This window comes from Stegodyphus dumicola, chromosome 3, assembly GCF_044657685.1.
Source record: "Stegodyphus dumicola isolate Sdum_Otavi_A_Nest chromosome 3, ASM4465768v1".
Lineage (NCBI taxonomy): Eukaryota > Metazoa > Arthropoda > Arachnida > Araneae > Eresidae > Stegodyphus > Stegodyphus dumicola.
Window position 1 is genome coordinate 31,479,606 of NC_140770.1, and position 15,843 is coordinate 31,495,448.

Genomic DNA, 15,843 nt, shown 5'->3' on the forward strand with positions numbered 1-15,843 from the left:
ACCTTTGATTCACTTTAACTTGTGTGTACTACCTATTCATATTTTTTTAAGCTATTTGCCTATCTTTTCTTTTCTCAAAGTTCAGAAAACAAATGCAGTGTTTGTCTCTCACACTCGTATTTATAACTGACGAATTAAACAAGTCCTTGCAAAGCTTTGATAGTAGTAGTCTGGACCAGCAGTCGTCAACCGGTGGTCCGTGAAAACGTTTTGATGGTCCGCAGAAAAATTGGAACGTTATATCTTTGAGGCCCGGTGGTGCAGTGGCTAGCGCATCGCGCAACAGCCCCAGAGGTCCGGGGTTCGATCCCCGGGCTGGATAAAGTTGACTCAGCCTTTCATTCTTGAAGTGGGTCGATGAAATGTGTACCAAGTTCGCTTGGGTCGTGCGATAAGCTTGACCACTTGTCAAGGCACAAGTACCCCGGAGCCCACGGTCTAGAAAGTAAACCTTAGGGCACTGCCGGCCATGGCTCTCTAAGGGCTGTCTGTGCTGCTTAGTTTAGTTTTAGTAGTTTATTTATATTTTTTATGAAGATTCAGTTTAAAAATGACGAGTAACAAAACCTAATACGGAATATGGATTATACTTTTTTTTTTTTTTTTTTTAGCTACTACTTTTAGCGAAATTCCTTCTTAATTTAGCGACTCTTTCCCTATTTTTGCAGGTGGATCTAGCGACATCTGAAAGTGAGAGCTGGCATCCATGAATATGCTGCTGTTATCAATAATAGCGCGAACTGGAATTCTCTTTCCTTTTGAATAACAAACATATGCTGTTGTAGTCGTTAATAACACAACATTTCTCCGTATCAATAGGCAACTTGATGGATTTTCATGAGAACCATCTGCATTCTTGTTTATAATTGCATCACTGGAAGTTTCCGTTTTGTTTTGTCTAACTGCTAATCGATGGCGTCATTGCTGAGTAAACGATGATTATTATGCTTACAGTAATTAAAAATTGGCTGCATAACACTTTCAGTTTATTAATATTGCTTTACGTTTGCCGATTTTTTCTTGCTTTTCGTGAAGTTCCTTTTCAGTGATATGTAAATGTGAAGCTTTCTGTACAAAAAGGTAAGATTTTTGTACTTTTCATATAATTTTTCAATGTGAACGAAGAATGTGTATCATTGAGATGTTAATAGTCTTTTAATTGTTACTCATAATCAGGGGCGTAATCTGAATTTCCATAAAGGCATACTGATGAGCGCCAAATGTTTCGAAAATTATATTAACAAATGAAAATTAGAATTATATGTATTGGAAAGTTCAATATTGTTTTTGCGTATTAAGATGTTGTTTTTAAGGTTTCTTAAAATTTATATTAGTGGTCCGCCTAAAATATGAAATTATATATGTAGTGCTCCGTGAAGTTTTAAGGGTTGACGACCGCTGGTCTGAACGACAGTTGCTACCGCGCAGATTATGCACGACGCGTTGCCACTGGTAACAAAAGTGCAAGATTTTACAAGTACTTTGACTACAAAGCGAATAGGTACTTACACAATATTTGATTAATACATAATTAGTTCATTTATATGCCCATTATAAGCATTTACATAGATATTTATATGCCTATTTTAAGCATTTACATAGATAAAATCTAATAAAAATCTTACATAGATAAAATCTAAAAAAAAGTGCAATATGGCATTTCGGAGCGTTTTAATTTTGGTCATATCCTACTTAAATGAGATTCAGTTTTGTGGTCTCCCATTTACGTCTCATGTACGCTCTATTTTTTTCTTTCTCTGACATGGACCCTTCGCAGGTCAGAGTAGACTACTGGGATATAGACCCTTTTGGAACTATGGTTTAATAAAATAATTTTAGAGAAAAATAATTAAGAACTAACAGTTTATTATAATCAAATATTTTAAATTTTTTTTTATTAATTATGCTCCCAGATGGGAAAGTGGTTAGTGGTTCTGATCGCCTTCCCGAAGAGCACGGCTCGAACCCGAGAATAAGGCATGGATGTAATTTGGCCGTCCCTTCATAGGAGGTAATGGTACCTGCCTATTACGTGCCTCTATAGTAAAATTATCACCACTTCTGGCCTTTGTAGTAGCGAAAGCCTGAAACGGCTAGTGCTCGCCATAAAAAAAAAAAAAAAAAAAAAAAAAAAAAAAAATTATTGCTTACTATTATTGAATACTTTTAATTTACTAATTTGTTAAACATTTCAACCTGAAGGATTTATTTATTTATTTTCTAGTAATTCTTTAAAAACATTCAATGCGCTTCCCTAGAAATATTATCTAAAAATTATTTATAGCAGCCTAGTGTAATGGTAAATAACAAGCTATATCTGAGAAAAATGTTTAAAGCTATATCTTAAATATTTTTGAAGAAACAAATATTTGAAACAGGTAAGGAGTTTTCCCCTAATTCTTTAAATTGTTTCCAAATAACTGGAGCTTTTCTGCTTATAATACCTTTATGAAATATATTATTTGCAAGTGTGCATCATTTTTGCCTTTACCTCTATAATTCAGATTAGCCATGCTCCAATACAGTGTTGTCAACAATGAAATAAAATTTACCGTCCAGTTTGATAACTGAAAAAATGTTTACTACTTCAAGACTAAATTCATGTAATGTTTATATAATTACTATCACATGAGATATTTACAATTCAGAGTTTTGATCTCATTGAATTTTTACATTTGATTATACCAACAACGATAAATCAAAGGAAAATTTAACTCAGTTTCCGAGGATTAGAATAAAATCATTTGATAATGAATGAATCATCACAAATTTGATGATTTTGTCGGGTTCTGTCCGTAAAGAAATCCGATCGTATTAGAAAGAAGTTCAGTTGCATAGTATTGAGTTGGGCTTATTTTTTATTACATTTATATACATGTGCAAGCATTAGAAACTAAATTTTTTTTATTTAAATAATTATCAGTCGGATCAACTTGTCACAGAAAGATTTTCCTGTTGCGAGAACAGGGAAATGATGTATTTGAGCAGAAGCGAAACTGCGATTGAAAAGTGAGCTGGGCCATCTGCGTGCGAAGCAAAAAAAAAGTATGCATTCTTCGTTTGAAGGTCAAAATATGTCATTATATTCAACCTAAAACGATCCGAAGCCAAGATCTAACTTAATATTGGCGCTTTTCCGGGTGAAAAAAGTATGTCCTTAAAGTCCTAGAGGAAAAGTCAGGACAAAGTTCTTCAACTGATTTCCCCCGCCTTTGAACACGGCATTGATTTGTACACGGTACTTTCGAATTCTAATCTGATGCTTTTACAGATAACGAAAGACTACGTCATTATAAATCATTTCCTTACTTCTAAATTCCCTAAATGGCATAATTTGCTAAATCATTATTTCAAATATCAGAAATCTGATTATTTTAAAAAGCTTGTATATTCTTTTCTTCTGATTGTAGCGATACATTACTTTTTTATTTCAAAATTATCTATATATTTCTCCAGTTCGGATTTTAGTTCTAAGTTTGGGATGAATCTTCTAGCCTCGATAAAGCCCTTTCTAGCTTGGATGAAAGTTTTTGAGAAAAATTTGAGTATTTACATCGGGCCTCACAACGTCGTCGAAACTGAAGTAGCTTATTTTAATGCACTTAGCTTGTGTATTTATGGTATGTGATTTTTTTTTTTTTTTCTCATCTTTACTGCTTTTATGAAAATGTTAGCTAAGCTCTTATGAAAATGTTACTCAGGAAAATAAGTATAAAATTAAGAGTGGGAAAAAAAAAAAAAAAAAAAAAAAAGAGCTGTCTGATTTGGATTTTTCGAATGAATTCTGCTAGGTTACACGTACATACATACATACATACATATACCGTATATTCCGGCGTATAAATCGCACCGGTGCATAACATGCCCCTGTAATTCCAAACTATATTTTTTTTAATTTTTAGGTATATTCGCTGTATAACGTGTTCCCTTTTCTTTAAGAAGAAACCTGTAAGATACATATGTGATGCTGTTACCTTCTGAAGTCTTAGATTTTTCTCAGGCTTTCGAAAGAACAATGGTTAATTAAATTGATAAACTATAAGGGAAAGAATATGTGTGCGGAGAAAGTGCTTGAGAGTAAATCCGCAAAAAATGTTGGTTGTATTCAATACAGATGCGCACAAGAATGTTATTCTATGGTTTCGAGAAAAGGGAAACATAATTTGGGATACGAGTGTACGTACTTCCGACCCGAATGAATTCACGCAATAAGTAGTCAGAAGTTTTCGTTTTCTGTAGTCATTTGAAGCTGCAATTTTGAAGTGAACATTGAAGGCTTTTGCAAATCGCACTTGTTTTAGCTGAAATGCAGTTGATCTAGTATTATTATAAGAAGAAAATATGGCTCCTGCCAAATGGAACGAACATAGTGCTGGTTTCAAACGCAAAGTCATTTAGTGTGCGAAAGAATTTGGAAATCGAGTTGCAGCAAGGAAGTTTGATATTGGTAAAAGCTCCATACGTGAGTAGAAGAAAAATGATAGCACAATAATTAATATACCAAGTAATGAATATGATTTGCTTAATAGGGTAATAAAATGGCCTATCCTAAAAGAAAGTGTTGCCAACTGGATCTTAGAAAATCACCATTATCGCTAGTAACAGCATTTAGGTACATGTAGAAATCAAATTTCTTTTTTATACTCATCTTTGCTTGTTTTTAAAACCCAGCACTTTTATAATTTTTAAATCCATCATTCATCCAACCATTCATTTTTATACCCGGCGTGTTGCATACACGTAAATTTCGATCACATTTTTTGTATTAAAAGTGTGCGTTATACCCATGAATATACGGTATATATTCCTCAAATATTCTTTTAAGTGCAAAGTGTACACATTTGACCTGACAAGTAATCTAACATTTACTTAAAAGATTAAACAATGTATGTCTAAAGTTATGCTCTATTAAAGTGCTAGCGTGAACACTTGCAATTCCTCAAGTCATTAGCTAGAACTTAATGAGCTTAAAAGCATTCGAAGAGCAAGTTCATTGGACCAAACCTTAGCCAACTTCACGCTTGTTTTTGCATAACTGTTCTGATTATATTTGCTTGCATTGACTGATTGTAACAAGGGCATGCCTTGAGGTAGTACAGCTTTGGTTCCAGTAGGGAATTTTCTCCCTGGAACCCGGGTATCTCAAGATTTCGCATGTGTTTATCACTGTTTTGCTTGTAGGTTTGTGTGCAAAACACTTTCTAAATTGTTCTCAGAAAGAAGGAAACATCTTAAATTTTAACATACTGATGTAGAATAATTCCTAAGAAAAAGAAAAATAGAATAAGTTGACCCTTACGAACATTTTTTATAGAGGATATAGACTCTAATAAGAAAAAAATAGGGAATTTGTACAGAATAAAACAAACAAATAAATATTTAATCTCTTTTGTTTAACACTTCAAACAGAACTTGTCAAGGGAAACGCGTTTTGAAGCCTTAAACCAAGTGGATTAATGAGCGACGGAAACATGTTTCGTTCCACTAAATTCCCTGAGACTCTAAACCTCTTTAGATTAATCCAACTGGCAATTTCCGTTTTGCCGGCGCAAGCGATAAAGTCGCCAATAATGGTACAACCGATGCCAAACGGAATATTCTCGCTGGTAACCTTTTAAGCCTCATTTTCAAAACAAGTCGCAGCTTTTTCTTATCAGATTGATTGTTTCTTTCAATACTGGCATATCATTACATAGAATTTTTATCAGATAGTTCAATTTTATGTCTAAGGCCATTTTCGGTAATTAAGTCAATTAGGATGCAATCACAGCGCTTACCCGAAGCCGAAAATATAGAAAAGGTAAAGTCAAGGTTTAAATTCATCAATTCTAACGAGAATGAATTAGCGAAGTAAAGCACTGCAGTTTTAAATAATTTCTGAGTAAGCTATTCGTACGAATTGAAATATTTCTTGCATTTAAACTTGTGTTCTAAATTAAGATTTAACTTGAAATCAATGTAGATAATTACTGAGAGCATTAGATTTTTGTAGAGTAGTTTACGTGAGATGAGATCGCTTGGGGTCACGTGATATAAACCGGCGAATCAGGATGTTGAACCATGAAAGCATAGTAAATTCTTAAATTAATGTCTTTTTACAAATTTATTGTCTTTATTTATAGGCTTTTTATAAAATTTTAAGCGATATTAAAATGTTTACGCCTTCAAAAAAAGAATTCTTAGAACTAACATTTTTTTAATATTTTTTATGTGTGTACTGTATGTTGTCGCCAATAAAGTCTGCTTGGCGAGATTTGCGCCGGCGAAACGGAAAAGTACCATCCAACTTTCTTTTCAAACAGAATTTGTTTTAAAAGTCTAAAAAAAAGTCAGTTATTTTCCTTACACGCCTTCGCATTCATGCAGTACAAACAATTATGTACAATTGAAAAAAAAAAAAAAATGTCTAAAAAGGCTTAAGACCAACCAAATTCAAGACAAAATTTAAAATAAATTCTGATTACAGAATGTATGAATCAATTTAATTTCAAAATTTAAAATTAAATTGTTCAGTCATTACATATAAATCATTACATGTGGCTCATTTATGTGAAGGAAAGTATTAACATTTTTTGTGAAATTAAAAAAATTTGCCAAAGAAAACATAAAATTGTAATTTCTGGAGCGAATCTTTCAAAAAAGGGGAAATAATATTAGAATGAAAACAATGAAACTATTGAAAAAAAAAAAACTTATTCTTCTGGTAGATTTGCATGCCAGCAGTATATATCAACTGCTAAAAGTACAGACTCCTAAAAGGTTGTCATATATACATTGTGTAATAATAAAGTACTTTGCAATGGACACAATTATCCCACACGGCAGTCTGTTAAGAGAAAGACTTTCGTTTAGGTTAGAAAAGTTTCAGTTCTCAGAGTTTAGATTCTGAAATAACTACGTCATCAGCTCTGTGGCACAGATTAGTCTAGAAATGGCGCAGTCCAGAAATGTTATTATTATTTTTAAAATAGAGAGACGAAATACTCAAATTAAAAATGAGAGCTTGAGACGATTACTAAATTAAATATAAAGCTGGTTTATATATTTTTTATCTTACATATGTACATATATATGCAGAAAATATTATTACGTTATTTTCTTCCTTCTGACACCAGTTGTTGCGTTTTTCTCTTCCTTCACGTTCGTAGATTTGGAGTGAATAACGACGACACTTGATGAAGTATCGAAACACACTTTATTTACCAATATTAATGAGATAGCTCCAAAATCACTTTTACAGTCGTCGAACTATTATAAACACGCTAACACGTTCAGCGACACAGCCTTCACACTGTCAGGCAATAGCGGTGGAAACAGCTTCACTGCAAAGCACCCGACTCTGCTCGGTTGTTCTCGGAACTCCACGTACTCTCGAGACTCTCCACGTTACAACTCGCGATGCACTCGACGACACACGAGCACAGCTCCCGACTTTTCGGTTCAGTCGTTCCCAGAGCTCAACATGCTCTCTCGACGATGCACTAACCGCGATACACTAAGAGACTCCTTCGGTGACTCGACGACCTACTCGGCACTCGTTGCCGGGCTGTCAACTCGATCAACTCCGCAGGGATTGACTCGCTAGACGAGACACCAATTCGATACTAACTAAGTCGCACTTTAGACGAGGCACACATACACGATGAGAGACGCACACGCTCTGACTCGCCTTCTCGACGAGGCACTCTCTCTGAGACACACTAACTGACTGCGGACCAGCAGGGTTTATATAGCCTTCGGCCTGTGTTCGAGAACATTCTGGGCTAAACCGGTAAGAATTCGTTCCAGAAGGTTCTCCAACCGTCCATGGTATATCGCCAATTTTGTGTGTGTCGCCAAATGGGCGATTTCTGCCAAATGTGGCAATCCTAAAACTGCTTTGTGGGGAAGCCATCTTACCGCGCCTGTACATTTCGTAACAATATATAAGTTACTATGTGTGTAAACTTTTATATTCATAAAGATCTTTATTTCAAAACATAATAACCATAAATCTTCAATATAGCTTTATATATTAAAAAAACTACAATTTTTTATGCAAAACGTTAAAAATTCTTTTATAATAATAACAATGCTAATTAATATAAAAGGCTCCATTAATTTTGAAGCTCTTTTTGTAATTGAATTTTTCCTGCTTTTAATGAAGTAAAATCATCAATAACTTTGTCAGAATAATCGTTTTTCTATAGAGAAAATGGGACATCTCGGGAAGTTCTTGACAAATGGAAGAACTTACATAATTTTTTTATTATCTTAAGTTTGATAAAACTTCTTCCGCCATAAGCAACAGTAACTGGAAACGTATTTTTAACGTTGCTTCCAAATTCAGATACAATTGAGCTAAATTATGCGAGTGAATTAGTTTTAAAAGTTCTAAGCTTATAAGTACTCTAATATCTGGAATTACTGAAAATGCTCGAAATTTCTAATTGAATTTCTGCAGTATTTACATCATTCGGCTTGTTAAGTGTTAAATTATAAGCTGCTGTCTTTAAATTACTTAAATCGAGTGACGTTGATTTTTCATATCGTCATTTCAATTGTGAGCTTAGGATATTTCATTTTCGAACAGTTTTGTTCAATCTACCTATGCTGTTCGAATAGATCTTCATGTTTTAGACCTGCTGAAACAAACTATAGGCAACTGGGTCACCACCACAGTCATATTCAGTTAGTGGACTCTGGAAAGCTTGTTACGGAAAAGAGCCGTAAAAGCTATAGTTCAGACAGTAAAAATGTGCTAATGGAAGCCAAATTACTCAAATTACGGGAGGGGGGTGCCCGTTACGACTCTTATGCCTATACTGTTCTACCTATTACAGCATCTTCAAGTATACAATTATTACGTGACGAATATATTTACGTTAATGGCAGTTATTTTAATATAAATAATAATTATATTATGAATTTTATTAATAATAAAATCATGTAACAAAATTATGGATATATTGCAATTAACTATCGTATTTATAATTTACCTTTCAGACATATTAAATGCGGAACTCAATATTTTTGTTTTAAAATTAAATAAATATTATTATTAAAATACACTCATGTCCATAAATTAAGGATAATGCAAAATCAGGCAAAGGAAGAGTTAGAAGCAAAACAAATTTGACTTTTTTGTAAAGCTTATTTATTAAACAAAAGGTAAAGAGCAAAAAAGATGCTATATGTTTGATATTATTAAAAAAAATTAGCAATTTTTTCTCCCTTGAGCAAATTACAAAAAAAAAAACCTCTTTACAAAAAGCTAATATTACATGGTTGATATGATTGTCAATACTTTGTATGTCTTCCAGACGATGCAATACAGTCCGTACAACGCCTAGACATGCTGAGTATCAAATTATCGATCTGATCTTGGGGGGATATTACACCACTCAAAAAGCAATGCTCTCCGAAGTTCCGGTAGACATGTAGGAGGAGGTTGACTGGCTGCAACTCGTCGGCCAAGCATGTCCCACACGTGCTCTACTGGATTCAAGTCCGGTGAGAATGCTGGCCAGTCCATACGAGCGATATCCTCCGATTGAAGGCATTCGCTTACGATGTTTGCACGGTGAGGACCGGCATTCTCATCCATAAACACAAATTGTACGCCCATGGCGCTCCTAAACAAACGTACATGTTGTTCCAGAATGACGTCCCGATAGATTTGGCTTGTCATGGTTCCAATTTGAACATGCAGGTCAGTTCTGGAACCCAGAATAATTCCACCCCAAACGAGCACTCCTGCACCACCGTAACGGTGTCGTTCAATGATGCTTCCTTGGTGGTAACGGGTACCTGGAGCTCTCCATATGAAAGCCCGGCGAGAATCAGACTGCAAGCTAAACCTGGACTCGTCGGAAAACATCACACAAGCCCACTGTTGCGGTGTCCACGATGCATGCTCTCTACTCCAGGCTAACCGGAGGTGACAGTGAGTTGCAGTAAGTGGAACGCATCTGACAGGTCTACGAGCATATAGACCAATCTGCCCTAAGCGTCTGTACACGGTCTGCCTTGAAATTGTCGTACCAGTGGCTGAAAAGAGCTGACGAGACAGATCTGAGGCTGTGCTCCGCCTGTTTCTTTTGGCAGTAACTGCCAAATACCGGTTCTCATTCGGCGTTGTGACTCTGAGGCGACCTGTGCTGTAACGTCTACTCACATTACCATCATCTTGGAATCGTTGCCAAAGCCTGGAGATGACACTCTGAGCAATTCCAAGTTCGTCTGATACTTCCAGTTGGGTACGCCCACATTCCAGACGGCCGATAATTCTACCACGTAAAAAATCATCCAAATGCGTCCTTTGTGTCATAACTATTCGGTTATTGCACTGAAATGCTTATAAAGCGCCTGCGAACAATTTTACTTCTTTGCCTGTATTCCTTATATATCACTCTCTTACACTCTCGTCATTGTGACGTACCATCGGCGTCATCTGGTTACTTCCTGAAATTTGCATGTGATTCTTGAAGATGTATGTAGTGATTTTACAGGTGATATATTTATTTTAGAGTTCGATTTCCGCGTGACTCCGAATTATCCTTAATTTATGGACATGACTGTATTAAAAAGAATTTTGAGATTCATCTTACTTTGGTTTCATAATGCAACTATAAAGATAAATATATAAAATCCAAATTTCTGTTGTATATAATTATATAAGGTGTTGAATTAAATACATAAAAAATGTAAATGCATCATTTATTTTGGACATAAAATTAATTCGCGAATTTTATATCAGCAGAATCGAAACTTGAAAAATTTCAAAAGTACCTAAGTAAAGTTAAGAAAGTTAAAAAATTCCCAAAGTACATCTTTTGAAATTCCCAAAGTACATCTTTTGCATAAAGCATTTAAGAAACTTCCTTTTGGCCGAAAAGTTCGTCCCCCCCCCGTTCCCGTCTAAATGGCGAGTTCAAGCGTTTGCTCAAGAATGAGTGGTATTGATTGGTATATTCTAATGAGCTTCAATCATGGAGGTAGGAAAGGGAGGAGGGGCCATTCCGAGCTAGAAGTGAAGCACTGCTTTGAAGCTTGGGTCACCAGACGGGGTGTTCTTTGTTTACATTCAGAAGCTCGCTTGACAAGATTCTGATAGTATTTCGACACACGACAGTTCCATAGAAATCGAAAAAGGGACACTCTCGCATGAAAGAAACATTCATAGTGTAATGGATAATAGCAATTTGTATAGTTTACTGACATTTACGCAAAAATCACATCTTGGTTATATTTCGATAACTAACAACAGCGATTTTGATTATGAATTTGTTTTATAAAATTCTAAGTTTTATAAAATATTATTCACTACAAAAATATAGATTTTAAGAAAATTGCTAAAAGAGATCTGCCAAAATTTATTTTCTAGAAGATTTGAAAAGTTTGAAACTTGATGGCTAAATGTAAATATAAAATTATGTATGTTAAAATATTTGTAATTAGGCACATAGGTCAGATTAAGTTTTTATTAAATAGAGTAATGCATGCAAGGGCTATCTGCCTAAAGAGAGAGATGCCATCGTGGGGGAATTTTGAAGAAAAACTGACCTCTGAGTGGGTATTAAAAATAATACTTATAATTTTCATTCAAATTATACTCATATATATTTTTTATGTAAAATTTTCGGGTGTATGCTAAATTAGTGTAAATTACTTTACACCAAAAATATAGTGAATGCACAGAAATTAAAGATTTGCACATGCCGGAAATGATAAATAGGAAATATGTATGGGTATTTATGCATGTGCTTGCAAAAAGCATGTATCTGCCTTTGACAAAATACTTAAATATTCATTAAATTATTTATAAATGTATTTGAAATGAAGAATTTATTCACTTATAAACAACTGTGATAGTACTGTGAAGAAATCTAATGATTAAATGTATCTAATTTATAATGATTATAAATGTTATCTAAATATATAATAACCTTAATATTGAATTGTAAACATAAATTGAAATCCTGTTGACAAATACGTTATAAAACTATTTAAGCAAGAATTGTTCGTATTGGAAAGCAATCTGTTAAAAGGTGTTGTAAAGCAAATGCTATGAGATGCGCACTTAAGAACGTAATAAAGAGTTTTAGAATATGTATTGTTGAAATGAAGAGTAAAAAAAAATCTGATAAGTATAATTAAAAGAATTATTCCCCTTACATTTTATAATAACTCAGTTACAAGTTTTAAATAATACTTTAAAAAAAAAAAAAAAAAAAAAAAAACTTATTTTATTCCCTTTCAGAAATGTTCAGAGAAAGTCAAGTACTATTTAATACCTATTTAATTATTAGGAATTAGCGAAATACTTATTTAAAGTATTTCACTAATTCCTAATAATTCTCTAATTCAAAATGAACTGAATAGAGCATTAATTATAAATTGACTTACATTTTTCGATTTTAAAGATGCCTCAGAAGCCAAAAAAATCATGTCATATTTAAGAAAGTATTTTAGGAAGAAGCTCTATAAAGAGAAAAGAAATAATGCATAATTTTAATATTAATAATACAATAAACTTTGATCTTAATTTTTGTACCTTAACCGAATAAAATCGAATTACCTTAATTTTTTTTTTCTAATGTAATTAACGAAAACTTGTGAAAATATTTCATTCAAATTAAACCATTCTGAGAAAACTGTCATGTGAAAAGTATAGCATTTAATTCCGTTCAGAATGAAATGTTGTTTAAAAATATGTTGTTTTCACATACTTAGGACTCTGAAATGTTGTAGAAAAAGAAAATATATACATTTATATGTATATTTGCGACGTAATTACAAAATATTTACACCCGAACGCGTCAAATCCCATAGAGCTCAATGGTAAATGACCCAATGTTTTGGTCACAACCACAGCCAACTATAATGGCCTTGAAGCGCAAAAGTCACGTGATCGAGATGGTCGATGTGTTTTTGTGGTAGTGTGTGGTTGTGAACTCGTGGTCGTAGATTTTTTGGATGTATATTTTGCTGTGAAGTGATTTTAAATCACTAACGCTAAGGAACTAACATTAGGAATTCCTTATTTTGATTATTTCTTTCTAATAGCATATTTAACATTCTGTCCCAATGAAAGAAACTTTATCACCCCAAACATTTCAGGCATTAATAACAACTACAGATGCATTCATTCAATTGATTCCATGTTTGTTTCAAAAGTATGAAGCTGAATACATATTGTTAGGAAAATTTCAAACTGATGCTCCTGAATCACGTTTTGAAATGTATCGGCAAATGTCAAGTTCAGATTATTAAATAAATGACCTACAATTATTAGAAAATGAGAAGAAGCTTCGTTTTATAATTTCATCATCAAATATGACTGTCCCTTTTACCAGATTATGATAAGGATTCTATCTTTACTTTTGCGAATATTAATTGATTATTCAAATTTACTAATTAATGATTTTTTTATAGAAAATGTTCTTCTGATATTTTAGCAGTGCTAGTTTATGTTTCAGGTTATGATGCCATGAAAAAATTAAGGGTGATAAAATGCAATGTTTGCCAGGATTTGTTGTAAAGTATTTATTCAGTAGATACAGCAGATGATATTTTTGGTTTTCTTAAAGAATTAGATAAGGGGGAAATTAAAAATTTTCCATCTGAAGTTACTCTATTAAAATCTTCAATTTTCTATTTTTTATTTGGTGAAATTCTTAAAAACATGGAAAATGCATTTCTTATGCCAGGAAAGCAAATGGATATTTTATATAAGTTATCTTGCATACAGTTATTACACTATACAGTTACTTTAATTTAACAGCTTCTTGCACTTGTGGAATGAATTTACAAACTCGGTTAGAAAATATGTTTGATAATTTGCAAAATAATGTTAAATAATTATACAAAATATAAAAATGACAAAATTAATATAAAATGTTCATATAAAAATGTTAAAAAAATTAATTAATTTCAGTTAATAACTCAATTGTTTATTTTGATTTATGCTTTGTTTCTGCATAGATTATGTATAACAATATGTAGCATGTATGTATATGGTACAGCTCCAAATTTTATGAATTTATTTTTAATAGTGGAATAGGCCTGTAATTTGGGGAAATACTTAAAAATAGTATTAACTTATCTCTTGGATAGTTTGGAAAAAGTGATTCAACATAAAATTGGAACTGGTACAAATAGATGGTTGTCCTTTTTTATGAATGCAATTAGCATTTAGCTCTTTGAAATTATCTTGAAAGATTTATTTATAGTATAACGTGCTTGTAATTTCATCTTTATATTCAAATTTTCTAGCATTTAAGGAATTTTAATTCATTTCCCTGTTTCGATAAAATTGAGATATGCAGATTTTATTAGTGAATGGAGTGAAGAGAGATGACTATGGGTATTTGACTTCTAAAAATTTATATAGCTGATGCGATGGTAGCGGCATGGAGTTTTACAAAATAATTTTTCCCTTAATATTTATTTTACTAGTATGAAAATCTAAAATTCGCATCCATAAATCTATTGAATTCCCCCCTTATGTGGATTTTATATTATTTTGGCAATAAATTTGATTCAAATTACATAAATGAACTTCATTTTTATCAAAATTACATAAATAAAGTTCGCATGTGGTGATTCTCAATGATATTTTTAGTTACATAAACGAAGTACAAATTGTTAAAAAAATTATTGAAGATATACATTAGCCTGTAAAAATATTGCACTGTGAAAAATTTAATGTAAATCATACGACCTACTCACGTTTATTAATTTTACTTATATTTATTTTAAGACAAACTACTATTTTCGGTAAAATTTAACTCTGGGATTATGGTAAAGCGAAAGAGATAGACTATTTTGATCACGTGACCTTCAGAAACTGATTTCGCTTCAAGGCCATGATACAGTCTGCTGTGGGTCACAACGTAGGGATCGCCGGTGCTTCAGAGCAGGGTACGGAGAAACTTGTTTAGGGCGACTCCATCTTACTTCCTACCTCCATGGCTTCAATTTCTAGAGGCAAAAGAATCTGTGGGCTTGCGAATATTAGGACTAAAACCGATTCACGCTTCTTGGCTTGTGCGCGTATTTAACGGTATTGAAGCCAAACATGAGATAATTTTAAATGGCTTCAAAGAAGCTGGTATAAATAGTATTCTAAGTGAATGAGCTGCCTTCTATTAATTTTATTGTTTTATATTCGAGAAATATAGTTGTAAATTATTAAAAAAAAGTTATAAGAAAGAAAGTTGTCAAGAAAAAGCTTGTAATTGTGCAATAAATCATTAAATTTTGGGTAAGTGAAAAATTTCTGATTTTTTATTATTATTTGAGGCGGGAAAAAAAAAAAAAAAAAAAAGTATTTCGCGAGGCTTAAATTTTCGCGATTACGACGAGCTCGCGAAAATAAGGGCCTTTACACTAATAAATGTGCATTAGTACCAAAGGCTTTCTGCGCTCTTTCGTCATAATAGCTCTATTATAATTTTCTAACCTTTTCAAAGCACCTGCGGATGTTCACATATGCAAGATGTTATCGGCAGTGCAGTTGCTATGGGCAAAAGCACATTAGTATTTGCGAAAAAGATTTTATTCGAAGCTTTTAAAGCCAAAACTGGTGTGTCTGAGAGCTTTGCTCTGGGAATAGACATAAAATGCCGTCGCCAATGTTTCATCTCTTCGTTTAGAAGTAGTTCCGGAGAAGGTAAATCATCTTTATATGTCACCTTCACTTCATTTACAGCAATTTCATTTACACGATAAAGGGCAAACTAATAGTAGTATGCAAAACAGGAATGATGCAGTCTTTTCTAAATTTGAAAATTGAGATTTTAAAAGAAAAATAAGATGGTCAAGTAAAGCGATTGCTAAAATAGTTTTGTAATAATTAAA

At 33.0% G+C, this 15,843-nt stretch overlaps 1 protein-coding gene across 1 annotated transcript in view; it reads left to right on the forward strand.

Moving 5' to 3' along the window:
• The first annotated feature begins 3,504 nt into the window (after nucleotides 1–3,504).
• The window catches only part of ATPCL (ATP-citrate synthase), a 116,837-nt gene continuing 104,498 nt past the window's right edge, over nucleotides 3,505–15,843 (forward strand). The window contains exon 1 of the mRNA XM_035353069.2: nucleotides 3,505–3,620. Within this exon, the coding sequence (XP_035208960.1) occupies nucleotides 3,521–3,620 (100 nt within the window). The 5' untranslated portion in view covers nucleotides 3,505–3,520. The remainder of the gene's footprint in view (nucleotides 3,621–15,843) is intronic.